This window comes from Ornithorhynchus anatinus, chromosome X3 (genome assembly GCF_004115215.2).
Source record: "Ornithorhynchus anatinus isolate Pmale09 chromosome X3, mOrnAna1.pri.v4, whole genome shotgun sequence".
Classification (NCBI taxonomy): Eukaryota; Metazoa; Chordata; class Mammalia; order Monotremata; family Ornithorhynchidae; genus Ornithorhynchus; species Ornithorhynchus anatinus.
Window position 1 is genome coordinate 11401591 of NC_041751.1, and position 14676 is coordinate 11416266.

General features: G+C 45.6%; 1 protein-coding gene across 3 annotated transcripts in view; it reads left to right on the forward strand.

Moving 5' to 3' along the window:
* The window catches only part of OTULINL (OTU deubiquitinase with linear linkage specificity like), a 39727-nt gene that overhangs the window by 2365 nt on the left and 22686 nt on the right, over positions 1-14676 (forward strand). Inside the window, exon 1 of one of the 3 annotated variants that reach the window (XM_029053648.2) lies at positions 6166-6263. The exons of the other annotated variants lie outside the window; for them this stretch is intronic. Within the exon in view, the coding sequence (XP_028909481.1) occupies positions 6206-6263 (58 nt within the window). The 5' untranslated portion in view covers positions 6166-6205. Of the gene's footprint in view, positions 1-6165; positions 6264-14676 lie in introns of those variants that run through there. 3 annotated transcript variants of the gene reach the window in all.

Genomic DNA, 14676 nt, shown 5'->3' on the forward strand with positions numbered 1-14676 from the left:
CAGAACCTGCCTCAAATTCCCTTAGTAGGCTGGGATTTTCACCCTTCCCAAAACCCCCTTCAAAAAAAATCAAAAACAAATCCAAATCAAAAATGCCCCCCTGCTGAAACTTGAGAAGGGAGGGAAATTGGGTGTATTTGGGAGTGAAGAAAACAGCAAGACACTAGGAAAGGGGGAGAAGAGAAAGAAGAAACAGAACCTGGGCAAGTACTTGGGGTTTTTTCCCCCTAATCTCCTGCCTATCCTCCACCTTCACCTCCTTGTGGCTGTTTTTTTGCTTCCAGTTTCTGAGGATGTGGGGCGGGTAGGTGGGAAGGAGGATCTTTATTAGGAGTTCCTTGGAAAGTTTAAAACACATGAACTCTTCAAGCGCAAATATCTGAGAGGCTTTAAACAGCCCATTTTGTGGGGTTTTTTTCCACTTTTACCTTAAAGATGGGCGGAGAAACATGTTGGTATTAAACTGTATTTCTCATGCTGATCTATTTAAGGGGCTGCAATGGCTTATTTTGTATTCAAGTGACCAATGTAATGGTAAAAATAGAAAGTTTGTCCCTCAACCTCCACATTCGGCTCGGTTTATGTTATGACTCAATGAAAATGTCATCCACAGAAAGATTAAATACCAGCTAAGTGGATGTATGCATTTTAGATTGAATTAGAAGCAGCTGGACTAATAAATGGAATCAGCTGGTGCAAGGAAACAAACACTGGTCTCTTTCAGTAATTGGTTATGTGACTTAAAGGGACGTAAGTTCATTTTATTTTATTAAACCACAAGAAATTAATATGGCATTTTCCACTTTTAAAGTGAACATTCTGTCCTAGTCACTGCTAGCCGACTTTGTTTAGGTTTAATTAGAAACAGTAACTTCAGGGCATGTGTGTCTTGTCATGGTTTCGTGGCTTTATGCATGCGACTCTAGGTTTATAGGCTTGGAAAAGCAGCCTTCGACCTTGAATCCTAATTGGGACACAAGGGCCTTTTCCTATACACAGAGCAGAGCCCTGGAACTTCTTCCTCCTATTTTATTTGACAGAAGAAAAATGAGTGCAAGTATTGAACTCGTAGTATTCATTCTACACCTCCACTCTGGGCCTCAGCAGGGGAAAAATTGATTCAGTCATTTGTAGTCATTGCCCTTAAGCGATGAAACAATGTCAAGTCCAGGTGTGTTTACCATATATTTCTTCAATTATGGAAATGTCAGCTTAGAAAGATGCCAAGAAATTATCAAATCCAAGTTCATGGGGTTTTTTTCTTCATGGGAGTATGCAGTGGAGGAGGAACCCTACCAGGCTTTCTCAATTCTGTGTTGACTCTTCCTTGGAGGCCCCATCTTTCAATCAATTAATTGTATTTATTGAGTAGTTACTGTGGGTAGAATGCTCTACTCAGCTCTTGGGAGAGTACAATATAACAGAGTTGGTAGACACGTTCCCCACCCACAACGAGCTTACAGATGTTTCAGTACTATTCCCTCCGTTAGAATTGTTGATTCCCCTCTGCTGCTCCTAGGCCAGTTGAATAATTAAAAAAATTATTTTGATATAATTATACACAGAAGATTGTGGGTTTTATTTTCTTGTTGTCTTTTGGAAATTTGAACATGTTCTGAATATATTATTGGATTCAATTTTGTACCTTTAAAAATAATTTAATTTGCTCATACCAAACACATGTCATTGCTTAACTCTTTGTTATTATTATTCTGCATGCGTCAGCATCCAGATGGGTTTTAGAACATTAAGCATTCTTTCATTTGAAGACAGTGCTGCCAACAGTGAGACTGCATCTATTTATTCAACGCTTTGATTTTTCCCAAACACTTGCACTTGAATTTTCTTCTTTTGTCCTCACAATATCCCTCTGAGGAAGGAGAGGCAGGCATTTTACAGAGGAAACAGACAGACCCAGAGAGGTTAAGCTGTTCACCCAAGGTCATACAGCAGCCAATGACAGAGCGTGGATTAGCCCCAGATCCTGGCTCCCAACCTCATTTCCTTTTTCCTTGATTGCACCCCCTCCCTAATAACGAAGGAAGCTATAGAGAAGCTGGAGTTGGTTTAGTGAAGACCAACAAAAAATGAGAGGATTAGGAAATAGGACTTTTGAGGGAAGGTTAGAAAAATTGGGGTTGTTTCATTAGTTCATAAGAGGCTGAGTGGCATCTTAATGCTCAAAGTCACTAACTGTTCACAAGGGTGCAGTGGATCTCCAGCTCCACCAAAAAGAGGGAACCAGGCTTAACAAATACCAATTTTTTAAAAATGGTATTTGTTAAGCACTTACTTTGTGCCAGGCACTGAACTAAGCCCTGGGGTAGATACAAGCTAATCAGGTTGGACACACTCCATGTCCTACATAGGGCTCACAATCATAATCCCCATTTTACAGATGAAGTAACTGAGGCACAGAAATGTTAACTTTGCCCAAAGTCACACAGCAGAAAAGTGGTGGAGCTGGGATTAGAACTCTGTCCTTCTGACTCCCAGGCCCATGGTCTATTCCCTAGGTCATGATCCCTGCTTTGTTCACCTTTCCCACTTTGCTCTACACTATACACCACTTCTCTCTCCTGATTTTTCCCAATTTATACCCAGTACTGTACCTAGCGCATTCTGCCTTCCTATTCTGATTTTTTTTAAATGGTATTTGTTAAGCGCTTACCATGTCCCAGGCATTGTACTAAGAGCTGGGATAGATACAAGATAATCAGGATGGAAACAGACCCTGTCCCACATAGGGCTCACCGTCTTAATCCCCATTTTACAGATGAGTTGTGAGACTCAGAGAAGTTAAGTGACTTGCCCAAGGTCACACAGTAGACCATGGCAGAACTGGGATTAGAACCCAGGTCCTTCTGACTTCCAGGCCCATGCTCTATCCACTAGGCCACGTTTCTGATGGTGTATTTAAATCACCCCCCTACCTGGAACAGTTTGAACAGTCCTGTTATTTAAAACTCAGCACAAAATGAATTCCACACAGGAAGTCTTCCCTGATTAACTGAAATTCAGTCACTCTAACTCACTATAACTCACTTCTCTTCAGTCTGTGGTTTTACCCTCATCATCAACAGCAGCAGCAGTGAAGGGAACAACATTAGCACTCACATAGTTTCCCAAGTGCTTAATACAGGTCTCTGCACACAGTAAGTGCTCAGTAAGTATGACTGATTGATCAATTACCTACTGTGTGCAGATCATGATACAAGACTTTTGGGAACATGCCATAGAAGTAGAAGATGTGGTCTCTGTCCTAGAGAAGTGTACAGTCTATTGGGAGAGACAAGTGGACACACACTGCCCTTATTCTTTTACCTAATGTATGTTTGCATAGGTCTAAGGAGAAAAAGAAAAGTAATTAATTGAAAAGCAGATATTCTCACAAGGGCTAAAATGGCTGATGGGATGGCATGATGTGGACCCAAGGTAGGTATAAAATTAAATACATAACTAGGAAATTGGAAATCAGTCAAGAATTTTTTAATGGTATTTAAGTATTTACTGTGCCAGGCAATATACTAAGCGCTGGAGTAGAAACAAGCTAATCAGCTTGGACACAGTCCCTGTCCCACTTGGAGCTCACAGTCTTAATCCCCATTTTGCAGATGAGGGTACTGAGACACAGGGAAGTTAAGTGATTTGCCCAAGATCACGGAGCAGACAAGTGACAAAGCCAGGAGTAGAGCCCAGTTCCTTGTGACTTTTAGGACTGTGCTCTATCCATTAGTTAGGCCATGCTGCTTCTCTTATTTCTTAAAGGAGTTGATTTTTAGTTGGACCTTTAGGAGGAGAAAGTTGTAGTTAGGCAAATTTGAGATAGTAGGAATTTCCTTGCCGGAGAAAATGCATGAGCAATGGGTTGAAAATGTGAGAGTCATATGCGTGGTGTGTTCTAGAAAGCTTGGGAGGAGCAAAAAGTGCAAGCTGGAATAGTGGGAGAGAAGAGAGCAGATGGTAAGAAGGAAACTGCTGGTAGACTGCCTTAAATCCAGTGGAAAGGAGTAAGCTTCTTGTGGGCAGGGAATGTGGCTATCAACTCCGTTGTATTGTACTCTCCCAAGTGCTTAGTACAGTGCTCTGCACACAGTAAACAATAAATACAATTGATTTGATGGATTGCTTAATGTGGTGAGAAATGGCTAGTCATTTTGAGGAGGGCAGTGTTGAATTCTGGGGAGTTGAAGGGACCGGTGGTCAACTAGGTGATATAATCTTGGCGGTAGAAGGAAAGACAAGACTGTGAAACATGTGAAAGGTCAGGACTGGTGAGGTTAATCAGTCAATCTGTTGTATCTATTGAGTGCTTACTGGGGGCAGAACACTGTACTAAGTGCTTGGGAAGGTACAACAGAGTTGGTAGAAGCCCATTTGGATTGTCCACATATAGGTGGTGTTTTAAGCCTGGCGAAAGATGGACGAGCTCCCAGAGAGAAGGAGGGTAGAGTGAGAATCAATGAATGGAATGAGAGAAATCAATCAATCACCTCTTTGATCAATTGATCCTACCTTAGCTCCTTGATTTCCTACTATAGCCCAGCCTGCACACTTTGCTCCTCTAATGCCAACCCACTCACTTTATCTCCATCTTGTCAATCTCTTAAGTGCTTAACAGATACCATTATTATTTTAGACAACAGTGCATGGCCCAGAGTAATGGCTTAAGCAAATAATCTAAAAAAGGGAAAAAAAAAGCTAAAACAGGTGGCCCTGGCAGCCTCCAAATCCGTTATAAGATGGGGCCTCCTAATAATAACGATGGTATTTGTTAAGCCGTCACTATGTGCCGAGTACTGTTCTAAGCGCTGGGGTAGATACAAGGTAATCGGGTTGTCCCACGCAGGGCTCATAGTCTTCATCTCCGTTTTACAGATAAGGTAACTGAGGCCCAGAGAAGTTAAGTGACTTGCTCAAGGTCACACAGCAGACAAGTGGCCGAGCTGGGATTAGAACCCACGACTTCTGACTCCCAAGCCCGGACTCTTTCCACTAAGCCAGGCTGCTCTGATAATAATGACGATGATATATCTGTTAAGCGCTTACTATGTGCCAAGCACTGTTCTAAACGCTGGGGTAAGTACCAGATAATGATGATGGTATCTGTTAAGCGCTTACTCTGTGCCAAGAACTGTTTTAAGCACTGGGGTAAGTACCAGATAATGATGATGGTATCTGTTAAGCGCTTACTCTGTGCCAAGCACTGTTTTAAGCACTGGGGTAAGTACCAGATAATGATGATGGTATCTGTTAAGCGCTTACTCTGTGCCAAGCACTGTTTTAAGCACTGGGGTAAGTACCAGATAATGATGATGGTGTCTGTTAAGTGCTTACTCTGTGCCAAGCACTGTTCTAAGCGCTGGGGTAGGTACCAGAGAAGCAGCCTGGCTCAGTGGAAAGAGCACGGGCTTTGGAGTCAGAGGTTATGGGTTCGAATCCCAGCTCTGCCGCTTGTCAGCTGTGTGACTGTGGGCAAGTCACTTAACTTCTCTGTGCCTGTCACCTCATCTGTAAAATGGGGATGAAGACTGTGAGCCCCACGTGGGAAAACCCGATTCCCCTGTGTCTACCCCAGCGCTTAGAACGGTGCTCTGCACATAGTAAGCGCTTAACAAACATCAACATTATTACTATTATTATTACCAGGTCATGAGGTTGTCCCACGTGGGGCTCACAATCTTCAGCCCCATTTTACAGATGAGGTAGCCGAGGCCCAGAGAACTCAATGATACTAACCAGGGTATCCGTTAAGCGCTTACTCCGTGCAGGGCCATCTAACCGAGGCCCAGAGAAGTGAAGTGACTCGCCCAAGGTCAGGCGGCAGGCCGGTGGCGGCGCGGGGATTCGAACCCACGACCTCCGACTCCCCAGCCCGGCCTCTTCCCACTGAGCCAGGCTGCTTGAGGAAGCCCCCCCCCCAGCGGAGAAGGGGCCGGGCAGGATCGGAACCCAGGACCCGCCGAGGCCCCGCCCCCCGCGCCCGGCCCCATTGGCTGGCGGCCCGCGGACGGCCGGGGCAGGAAGGGCGGCGGGCCCCGCGGACAGAGCGCACCGCGCAGCGCATCGCATCGCATCGCATCGCACCGCACCGGCCGGAGGGAGGGAGGGAGGCAGGCAGGCAGGCATGGGAGGCCGCCGGTCCTGACGGAGAGCCCGGCCGGCCCGGCCCGGCCCGTCCCCTCCCCTCCCCTCCCCTCCCGGCATGGCAGGCCGCAGGGGGGGCCCCGCCAGCGGGCCCGGCGGGACGCCCCCTCCCACAGGTGAGCTTGGGCTTTGGCCAAGGGGCCTCCTCCTCCTCCTCCTCCTCCTCCTCCTCCTCCTTCTCCTCCGGCGGCGGCGGCTCGGGGGCCTGCGGGGGAGAACCGAGCTTTTGCCCTGCGTCGCCTCCTTCCTTCTTTTCTTCCCTCCCTCCTGCCGCCGCCCTGCTAGCCCTTTCCCTGCTTTCTAGCCCACACGAGAGACCGGCCTGGCCCACAGGAGAAATCCACTTACCCATTCTACGGACAAAAACCTTCTCTCTTCTTCCTCTCTTTCTCTCCTTCTCTCCTCTCTTTCTTTCCTTCTCTCCTCTCTTTCTCTCCTCTCCTTCTCTCCTCTCCTTCTCTCCTTCTCTCCTCTCTTTCTCCCCTTCCTTCCTTCTTTCCTTCTCTCCTCTCCTTTCCTTCTCTCCTTCCTTCCTTCTCTTTCTTTTTCTCCTTTCCTTCTTTCCTTCCTGCCTTCCCTTCTTTTCCTTCTTTCCTTCCCTCCTTCCCCCCTTCCCTCCTTCCTTCCTCCTCTCCACCCTTTCCTTTCCTTCTCTCTTTTTCTCCTCTCCTTCTTTCCTCCTCTCTTTCTTTCTCTCCTTTCCTTCCTGCCTTCCCTCCCTCCTTTCTTTCTCTCCTCTCCTCTCCTCTCTTTCTCTCCTTTCCTTCTATCTCTCCTTCTCTCCTTCCTTACTTATTTCCTTCTCTCCTCTCCTTTCCTTCTCTCCTTCCTTCTCTCTTTCTCTCCTTTCCTTCCTTCCTGCCTTCTTTCCTTCCTGACTTCTTTCTTTCCTTCCTTCTTTCCTTTCTCTCTCTCTCTTTTCTCTCTCTTTCTTTCTCTCTTTCTCATTCTCTCTCTCCCTCTTTCCTCATTTACTCCCCCACTCCCCCCTGCCCTTCCCCTCTTGGTTAGACTCCCTGTGGGTTATATTATCATTTGCATGCCAGCTCCGCATCTGCACCCAGCCGTGCCCACTGAATGCCCGTCACCACTTCTTTGGCCCCTTTAAAGGAGTGCGGAGGCTCCCAAGTTTTAGCGAAGGTCCAGGTTCAGATCATAGACTGTTCTGGCCCAAAGAGAAGATGCACTTAAGACAGGATTCAAAAAGAACGGAGCAGATTGGGAAACACCATGGAGAAATACTTCCTCTGTTGTTACTATAATATCACCATTATTGGCATTTAGCCAGGCCTACTGCCAGAGTCCTACGGGTTTTTACTTTTTTTTTTTTCCAAGTGCAGTGTTGTTAATTCTCATGTTAAACTTGTAAATCAAGTTCACAGGCCTCTCCAGAATAAATTAATCAGTGTTGTTTATTGCAATTGAATTCCAATCGAATATTTGGGGCATGCTTATTTAAAATTTGATCATTCCCTTATGCTAGATGCCATGACCCTGACATGGCTCTTGCCCTCTAGGAGATTACATTCCAAAACAACAGCGCAGATGGAGTGCATATTGATTCTTGAAATGGCCTAATCCGCATTAAGAAAAACAGAAATGGGAACATAATTGGGCATGATGGTGTGCTTTGCAAACGCACATCCCCCACACCCCAAACCTCCCCCCAAGCCTGAAGAGTCCAGCAACTAGAGCCCTGCAAGGACTGTAATTCCTCAGTTTCCTTCACCCCTTTTCATACTCAGCCCCAAATGAACCCTATCAGCCTGCAAGACTGTAAGCCCGTCAAACGGCAGGGACTGTCTCTATCTGTTGCCAACTTGTTCATTCCAAGCGCTTAGTACAGTGCTCTGCACATAGTAAGCGCTCAATAAATACTATTGAATAAATACTATTGAATGAACTGTGTCCAGCCTAGGCCAAGAAGGACCATAAAGAATTCCTGGCCTCTTGTTTGCAGGGGACACACAGGCAGACCAAGACTCGTCTGTGTCCTCCCTTCTCTATTCTCTGTGTCATGTCAGGGCACCCCAGATACAGGGAAAGCATAATGGCACCCACCAGAAGGTGGCATTTGAAGATTGCTGGACTGTCTTGATGGTCTTTCTGGACTCAAAATGCAGAGTGAGGTGTCAGGGGGAAGTTGGAAGGGAGTTTGAATCCCAGAGTTTGAAAGTGTTGTGTTTTTTCTAACTTGATGGAAGGCATTAGAAAATATGGCAATTCATTCAATCGTATTTACTGAGCGCTTGCTTACTTGCTTACCGTCTAGAGGGAATTTGGGATGTGTTCTGTTAAATGGGCCGGTCTGTTGGCCTAGTGGATAGAGCATGGGCCTGGGCGTCAGAAAGACCTGGGTTCTAATACCGGCTCCGACGCTTGTCAGCTCTCTGACCTTGGACTAGTCACTTCACTTCTCTGTTGCCTCACTTACCTCATCTGTAAAGTGGGAATTAAGACTTTGAGCCTTATGAGAGACAGGGACGGTCCAACCCGATTACCTCGTGTCTACCCCAATGCTTAGTATAGTGCCTCTTAGCTGTGTTTACTGAGCTTTCATTCTTTGCAGAGCATTGTAATAAGCTGTTGGAAGAGTACAATATAACAATTATCAGACAACTTCCCTGTCCACAATGAGCTTGTAGTCTAGAAGGGAGAGACAGATATCGATATAAATAAAATTACAGATATGTATGAGTGCTGTGGAGCTGGGACAGGGGATGAATTAGGGGAGCCAGTCAGGGTGATACAGAAGGAAACGGGAGAAGAGGAAAGGAAGGCTTAGTCAGGGAAGGCCTCTTGGAGGACATGTGCTTTCAAAAAAGCTTTGAAGTGGGAAGAGGAGTTGTCCGTCAGATATGAAGAGAGGACATTCCAGGCCAGAGGCCGTACTGTGGGCGAGAGGTCAGCGGTGAGATAGACGAGATTGAGGTACAGTGTTAAGCCCATAACTGCTTAACAGATACCACAGTTATTATTATTAGTGCCTGGCCATAGAGGAGCATTGTGGTGGTAGCAAAGGAAAGGCTGGAAACCACCAGGCCTGGCCAGTCCACACCTATACAGTCGAGCAACACTCTACCAAGGTCCCCAAGAGATGCGGGGCCCAGAGCTTTTGCTCTGTTGCACCAACATTAATCTGGCCTTGTTCACTGCTCCTCAGCCCTTGCTTGTGAGAAGAGGAGAACTCTTCGTTGCCCTGACTGGAGCAGCCTGCCAAGCACTGTCGCGGCTCTCAGGGCCCCAGACTTTCGGCCTACTTTCGGCCTGGTTACCGATTCGAATAGACAGCAGTGGTGAAATGGCAAGACCCCTTTCGGGGTCAGAGGGCCTGGGTTCTATTCCCCCTTAGCCACTGGGCGGCCGCTGCCATGTGATCTTGGATTCACCAGGGTTGTGGCTACTGTATTAGCCGGGCCACCATTTGGCTGCACAAATAATTAGAGAAGACAATGACCAGGTGTGTATCCTCCAATAAAGAACTGGGAGGGTTGTAGTGTCACACTCTTGCGATCCAAGCCCACGTGTGTGAGGCTTCTGTCAAGTTACCCAAATTCTGCTATGAAATGAGTTTTCATTGCATAAATTGTTTTTTTACCTGATGGAAGAAGTAGAAGACGTTCCTCCGTTTATACGAGTCTGCTTTGATATAGCATGATCCACCAGTGGAGCAAGTAGATTCTATGTAGGAAGAAACGGTTAGACCCGTGCGTGGCGATATTTGAGGTGAGAGGTGCCGTGCTCCCCAGGTTTTGCCTTGGATTTTCTATAGCGTATGGTACTTTGAGTTTCTTTCTGGTTTTGCAACTTGACTGTTTTTCACACACTAAAATAAGTCATGAGTGGACAGGTGGCCAGTCATCCACTTTTACGCTGGAGAGCCTAGTTTTCTACCCAAAAGAATACAGCACCTGACACCTTTATGTCTGGTATTTTTATTTTGGGCTCTCGGCCTCCCGTGGCTGTGACTCTTGTGGCTGAGTTCCACAGCTCAGAAGCTGCGTCTGTGTTGATGGGGCCTGGGCAGTGAACGGAAAGCCTCAGGAGCAAGTCAGTGAATTCAGGGGTACTCTCCATAGTTTGAGGTACAGGGGAACTTGGTGGAGTTCTACAAATGGTGCTTATATGATGTCAGCATGTCTGCATGTCCAGCATAATGCGTATCACGTGCCGTGTCTCTCGCTGTCCGATATCAGCGAGTGCTGTCAGTGGCCACCCTTTCTCTGGGGATGGAGGCCCTTATAGTGTTAGTGCTCTCTACCCATCTTACTTTTAGCCAGTTCATTCCCATTGAATCTATGGCTTCTTTTAACACAATTGTTTACCATAACAAAGGGTACACAACCTGCATGTTCTAAGACAACTCCTTGTGTAATTATGATATTCCTGGAAACTGTGTCCTAAACTGTTAGCTGGAAGTTCTATTTCTAAGGCTCCTAAGTGCCAGGAACACTTATCTGTGATTCCAATCTAAGGAAATCTGCTCTTTAGGGAGAAGCCTCTTTGAGGCCACTTAAATTTAGAAGCAGTGCAATCCATACACTGAAACTTCTGCCAGGAGCCACGTCTGCTAGGAGCTGCAGCTTTAATGTGGAAGCTCTTCACTCTAGATTTACTCCCCCCTTCCATTTCCACTTTGCTTTTAGTTTTATCAGGGAATGAATCTGATTTTCCTACTCACTGCATATCCACCATCTGTGTGTTGTAGCAGGTGAGTGCTAAGTACGTTTATGTATGTGAGGACTCTTTATCACATTATCACACTCTTTCCGCCTTTCAGGAAAATCGGTTCTGTTGACTGGGAAATGAGGAACGAATGGAGCGTGAGGGTGCAGTGCGGGGAAAATGGATTAATGCCTTCTTGGATCTGGAGAGCAGGCAGAAAGGTTTATCTGCAGCTACACCAAATTGGAACAGGGCCCACGGTCTACAGGCCAAAGTTTTCCTCTCCCGTGTTTTCACCCTCTGCCGTGTGAAGTTGAATTGGAATAGTAGGGAAATATAGTTCCGGGAACAGGTTATGGAAACTTTCCCACCTCAGCCCAAAATTCAAGCCCTAGGGAGCTGGGAGAATATTTTCCCTCTTTTGCTAGTTTTAATTGGCTTGCAACCAATTTTAGAATTGGCTGTCAAAGCTAAAGGTGGAAGTGACCCTTTCAGTTCTCCCCAACTCTCCCTAAGGAGAGGAACTCACCCTGGCCCAGTCCATATCATTCTAATACCAAACTATTCTCTTCACAGGAAGGGGAAGGGACCAGGGCTTTTATTGCTTCCACTTGAGAAATGCCTCTTTTTCCAGGAGTTTGGGGAATCCTGAAAGAGGAAACTGGTTTATGTACACGTCATGGCCTCTGCTTGGTTTTTGCTGGTCCCTGAAGCTAACTAACAAGACTTGAATTTTAAAATCAAATATAAATTTCAGACTGATTTTTACATGTGGTACAACATTGGTTATTATGGTGTTCCAACATTTGTCGGAGATTTTTGGGAATTCCCAAATGGATTCTTTCTGAGGTTCCTGCCACCCACCACGTCATCTGAACACAATACAATTTCTTAATTTCCTCATCTCACTCCTTCTGATTCTGGGTTATTCCTGCTCCCGAGGCTCTGCCTGATTTCTGAGGCATCACTTTTCTTTCACACTTGGGATTTTGCCTAGTTTCCCATCCCAACGCTATTAATCTTAAATGGTGATGCCCCCCTAAACCAAGGCCCATACTAGGGCAGGAAAGGTGCGGACTTTGAGGAAGCACATGAAACACAATGAAAAGATCTCTGGCTAGTCTGAATTTCCGGGTTTGGGTTTCCAACTTTAAAAACTAGCTCCGTGGTTTATTTGCATGCTGCCTTTGTCTTGGAGAAGAATCTTGATCCTTGTGTTTGAAGGTTGGGCTCTTTCAGAAGTGTGTTCTTTCCAAGGTTGATTCTCTTTCACACCACAAGGATCTATTAAGTAAGATTATTATTCCTTTCATGTTGTGCTTATCCAAGGTAAGGAGGAGTCAGGTAGCATGGATAAATAAATCAAATAATAATAATAATAATGTTGGTATTTGTTAAGCGCTTACTATGTGCCGAGCACTGTTCTAAGCGCTGGGTAGACATAGGGGAAGCAGGTTGTCCCACGTGGGGCTCACAGTCTTAATCCCCATTTTACAGATGAGGGAACTGAGGCCCAGAGAAGTTAAGTGACTTGCCCACAGTCACACAGCCGACAAGTGGCAGAGCTGGGATTCGAACTCATGAGTCCTGATTCCAGGGCCCGTGCTCTTTCCACTGAGCCACGCTGCTTCTCTAATCCTGAGGTAATATCCAAATACAGATTGGCCAAGAGTTTCAGCTTCTTCCTTCATCACTCTTTAAAAAAAACTAAAAAACCCCTAAAATCCACAAAATGGGTAGATGATCATTTCACTTCTTTTCACTTACCTGGCCTCTTTGTTGATGGAGCTTCTCATGAGCTGTAAAATGGCCAGAAGATTGACTCAGTGAAAGAGGATGGAATGTCTGTCGATCTGTCCTATCACACTTCTGCCGGGATCATGGAGGTCACACAAAGTATACCATCAGCCCTCGAATGATTGAGAGTTGGCTGAAATCTGATTTCAGTGCACTGCGACTACTTTTCGGTAGGTAGCTTGGCCATCCGAGGAAGAATGGGCTGGAGACATTGTCCCCCCAACCCCTTTGGAAGTCCCAGGCTCAGAGAACTTATCAGGTTCTCATCTTATGCCATGGGTTGGGGAAAGCAATTCCTTCAGTGGGGGTGTCTTCATCTTGGGTTTAACTGGCCTACGTAGCAATCAGAGATAGCGGCATGTCTTGAAATTCTTGGAGCAGGCGATAGGGTCTTGACACCCTGGCTGAGAGCCACTGGTAAGTACCTAGTTCTCAGGGGGTATGCCAATATTCTTGGCATTGAATAATATATACTATTTTTGAAATCAATTTTGATGGCCTCTGCCCTCAAGGACCTGAACAGGTACAAACACACATACAAGACTATTGGAAGGTGTGGGCAACTGTGGAAATCCTTTTCTGTGGTTTGAAATAGTTGTGGTAGAACTGTATCGTGGGTGTCGGCAGGGAGAGGGGTGGGGCCTAACTCTTCATTCGTAAATAAAACCCAACCTCTGTCCTCCTGAGAGGTCGCAGGCAACATGCTTCCCTCCTGGCTATGTTCTATTCCATCCTGAATTTATTTTTTCCTTAGCCTGTTTTATCCTTGAGCCTTTGGTGTAAGATTAGGAACTAGTCTGATGGTTATTTACTTTTTTTAATGGCATTTGATAAGCACCCATTATGTGCCAGGCACTGTACTAAATGCTGGTATAGGTACAAGGTAATCAGGTTGGACACAGTCCATGTCCCACATGGGGCTAGCAGTCTTAATCCCCATTTTACAGATGAGGTAATTGAGGCACAGAGTAGTTGTGATTTGCCGAAGGTCACACAGACAAGTGGCAGATCAGGGATTAGAACCCAAGTCCTTCTGACTCCCAGATGTTACTGAAGAAGCATTCTGCAACAACTGGGGTTCAGTAACAGGTCTTCAAAGAGTTTGTTGCTACTGTCAGCTCTTCCATAGCCTTTTTTTTTTTGTAAATTTTAAGCATCCTAATTTCATTGAACTGTCTTTGTGCATCAAATTAAGGTTCTTATTTTCAGTGGATCTTACCGTCCTCAGCAGCAGTAAAGCCCAGAATACTGCTCTATCTCTGTTGACCTAATAGGGAGAATTGTTGGAGTGAATGCACCTTCCAGTTTCAAACAGTGCAGTCTGCAGTGCAGTACATTACAATTAAGTTATGCACTGGCTGCTGTTCTTGCCCTGATGCCATTTTTAAAGGCAAGTCCCAATCATCCATGCTCCTGGAGAAAAGATGAAGCGTGGCCTAAGTGAAAGTTGCAGGTACCATATTTAGAAACTTCACATCAGCCTTAGTTATTATATAGGGTTCGGATTTATCCTCATTTTACAGACAGAGAAACTGAGGGACAGATAAGTGACATGTCCTAGATCACACAGCGAGCAGATAGAGTCAGGATTAGAACCCAGATCTTCTGACTCCCGGCCCCGGGCTCTTTCCACTCGACCATGCTGCTTGCCTCATTTCAACCACCTTCCCCTAGTAGCTGTTTTAAAGAGCAACCGCAGGAGTGGTAAAATTGAATGACTCGAATTCCCACCTTTTCTCTGTCTTCTCTCCTCTTCAAGGTAAGTTAAGTAGAAAAGTGGCCAAAGTTAAGGAAAAGAAGACGGGGTGAAGCAAGGATCCAAGACAGTGGCAAAATAAATGATCTAATATTAATAAAGGCAATCTGATGGGACCTCCTCTGATTAGCAGTTTATTCCATGGGAGTTTAATTTTAAAATGATTGATTAGTATGGTGATATTTTCCACCATCTTTTTAAAAATCTAAATGCTTTTTTCTACTTTCCTGTTTAATTGGTGTGCTGAAGGATAGTTGGTGTCAAGTTGAGAGTTGATACAATGTGTTTGTGTTCATTTCTAGGATACTAAT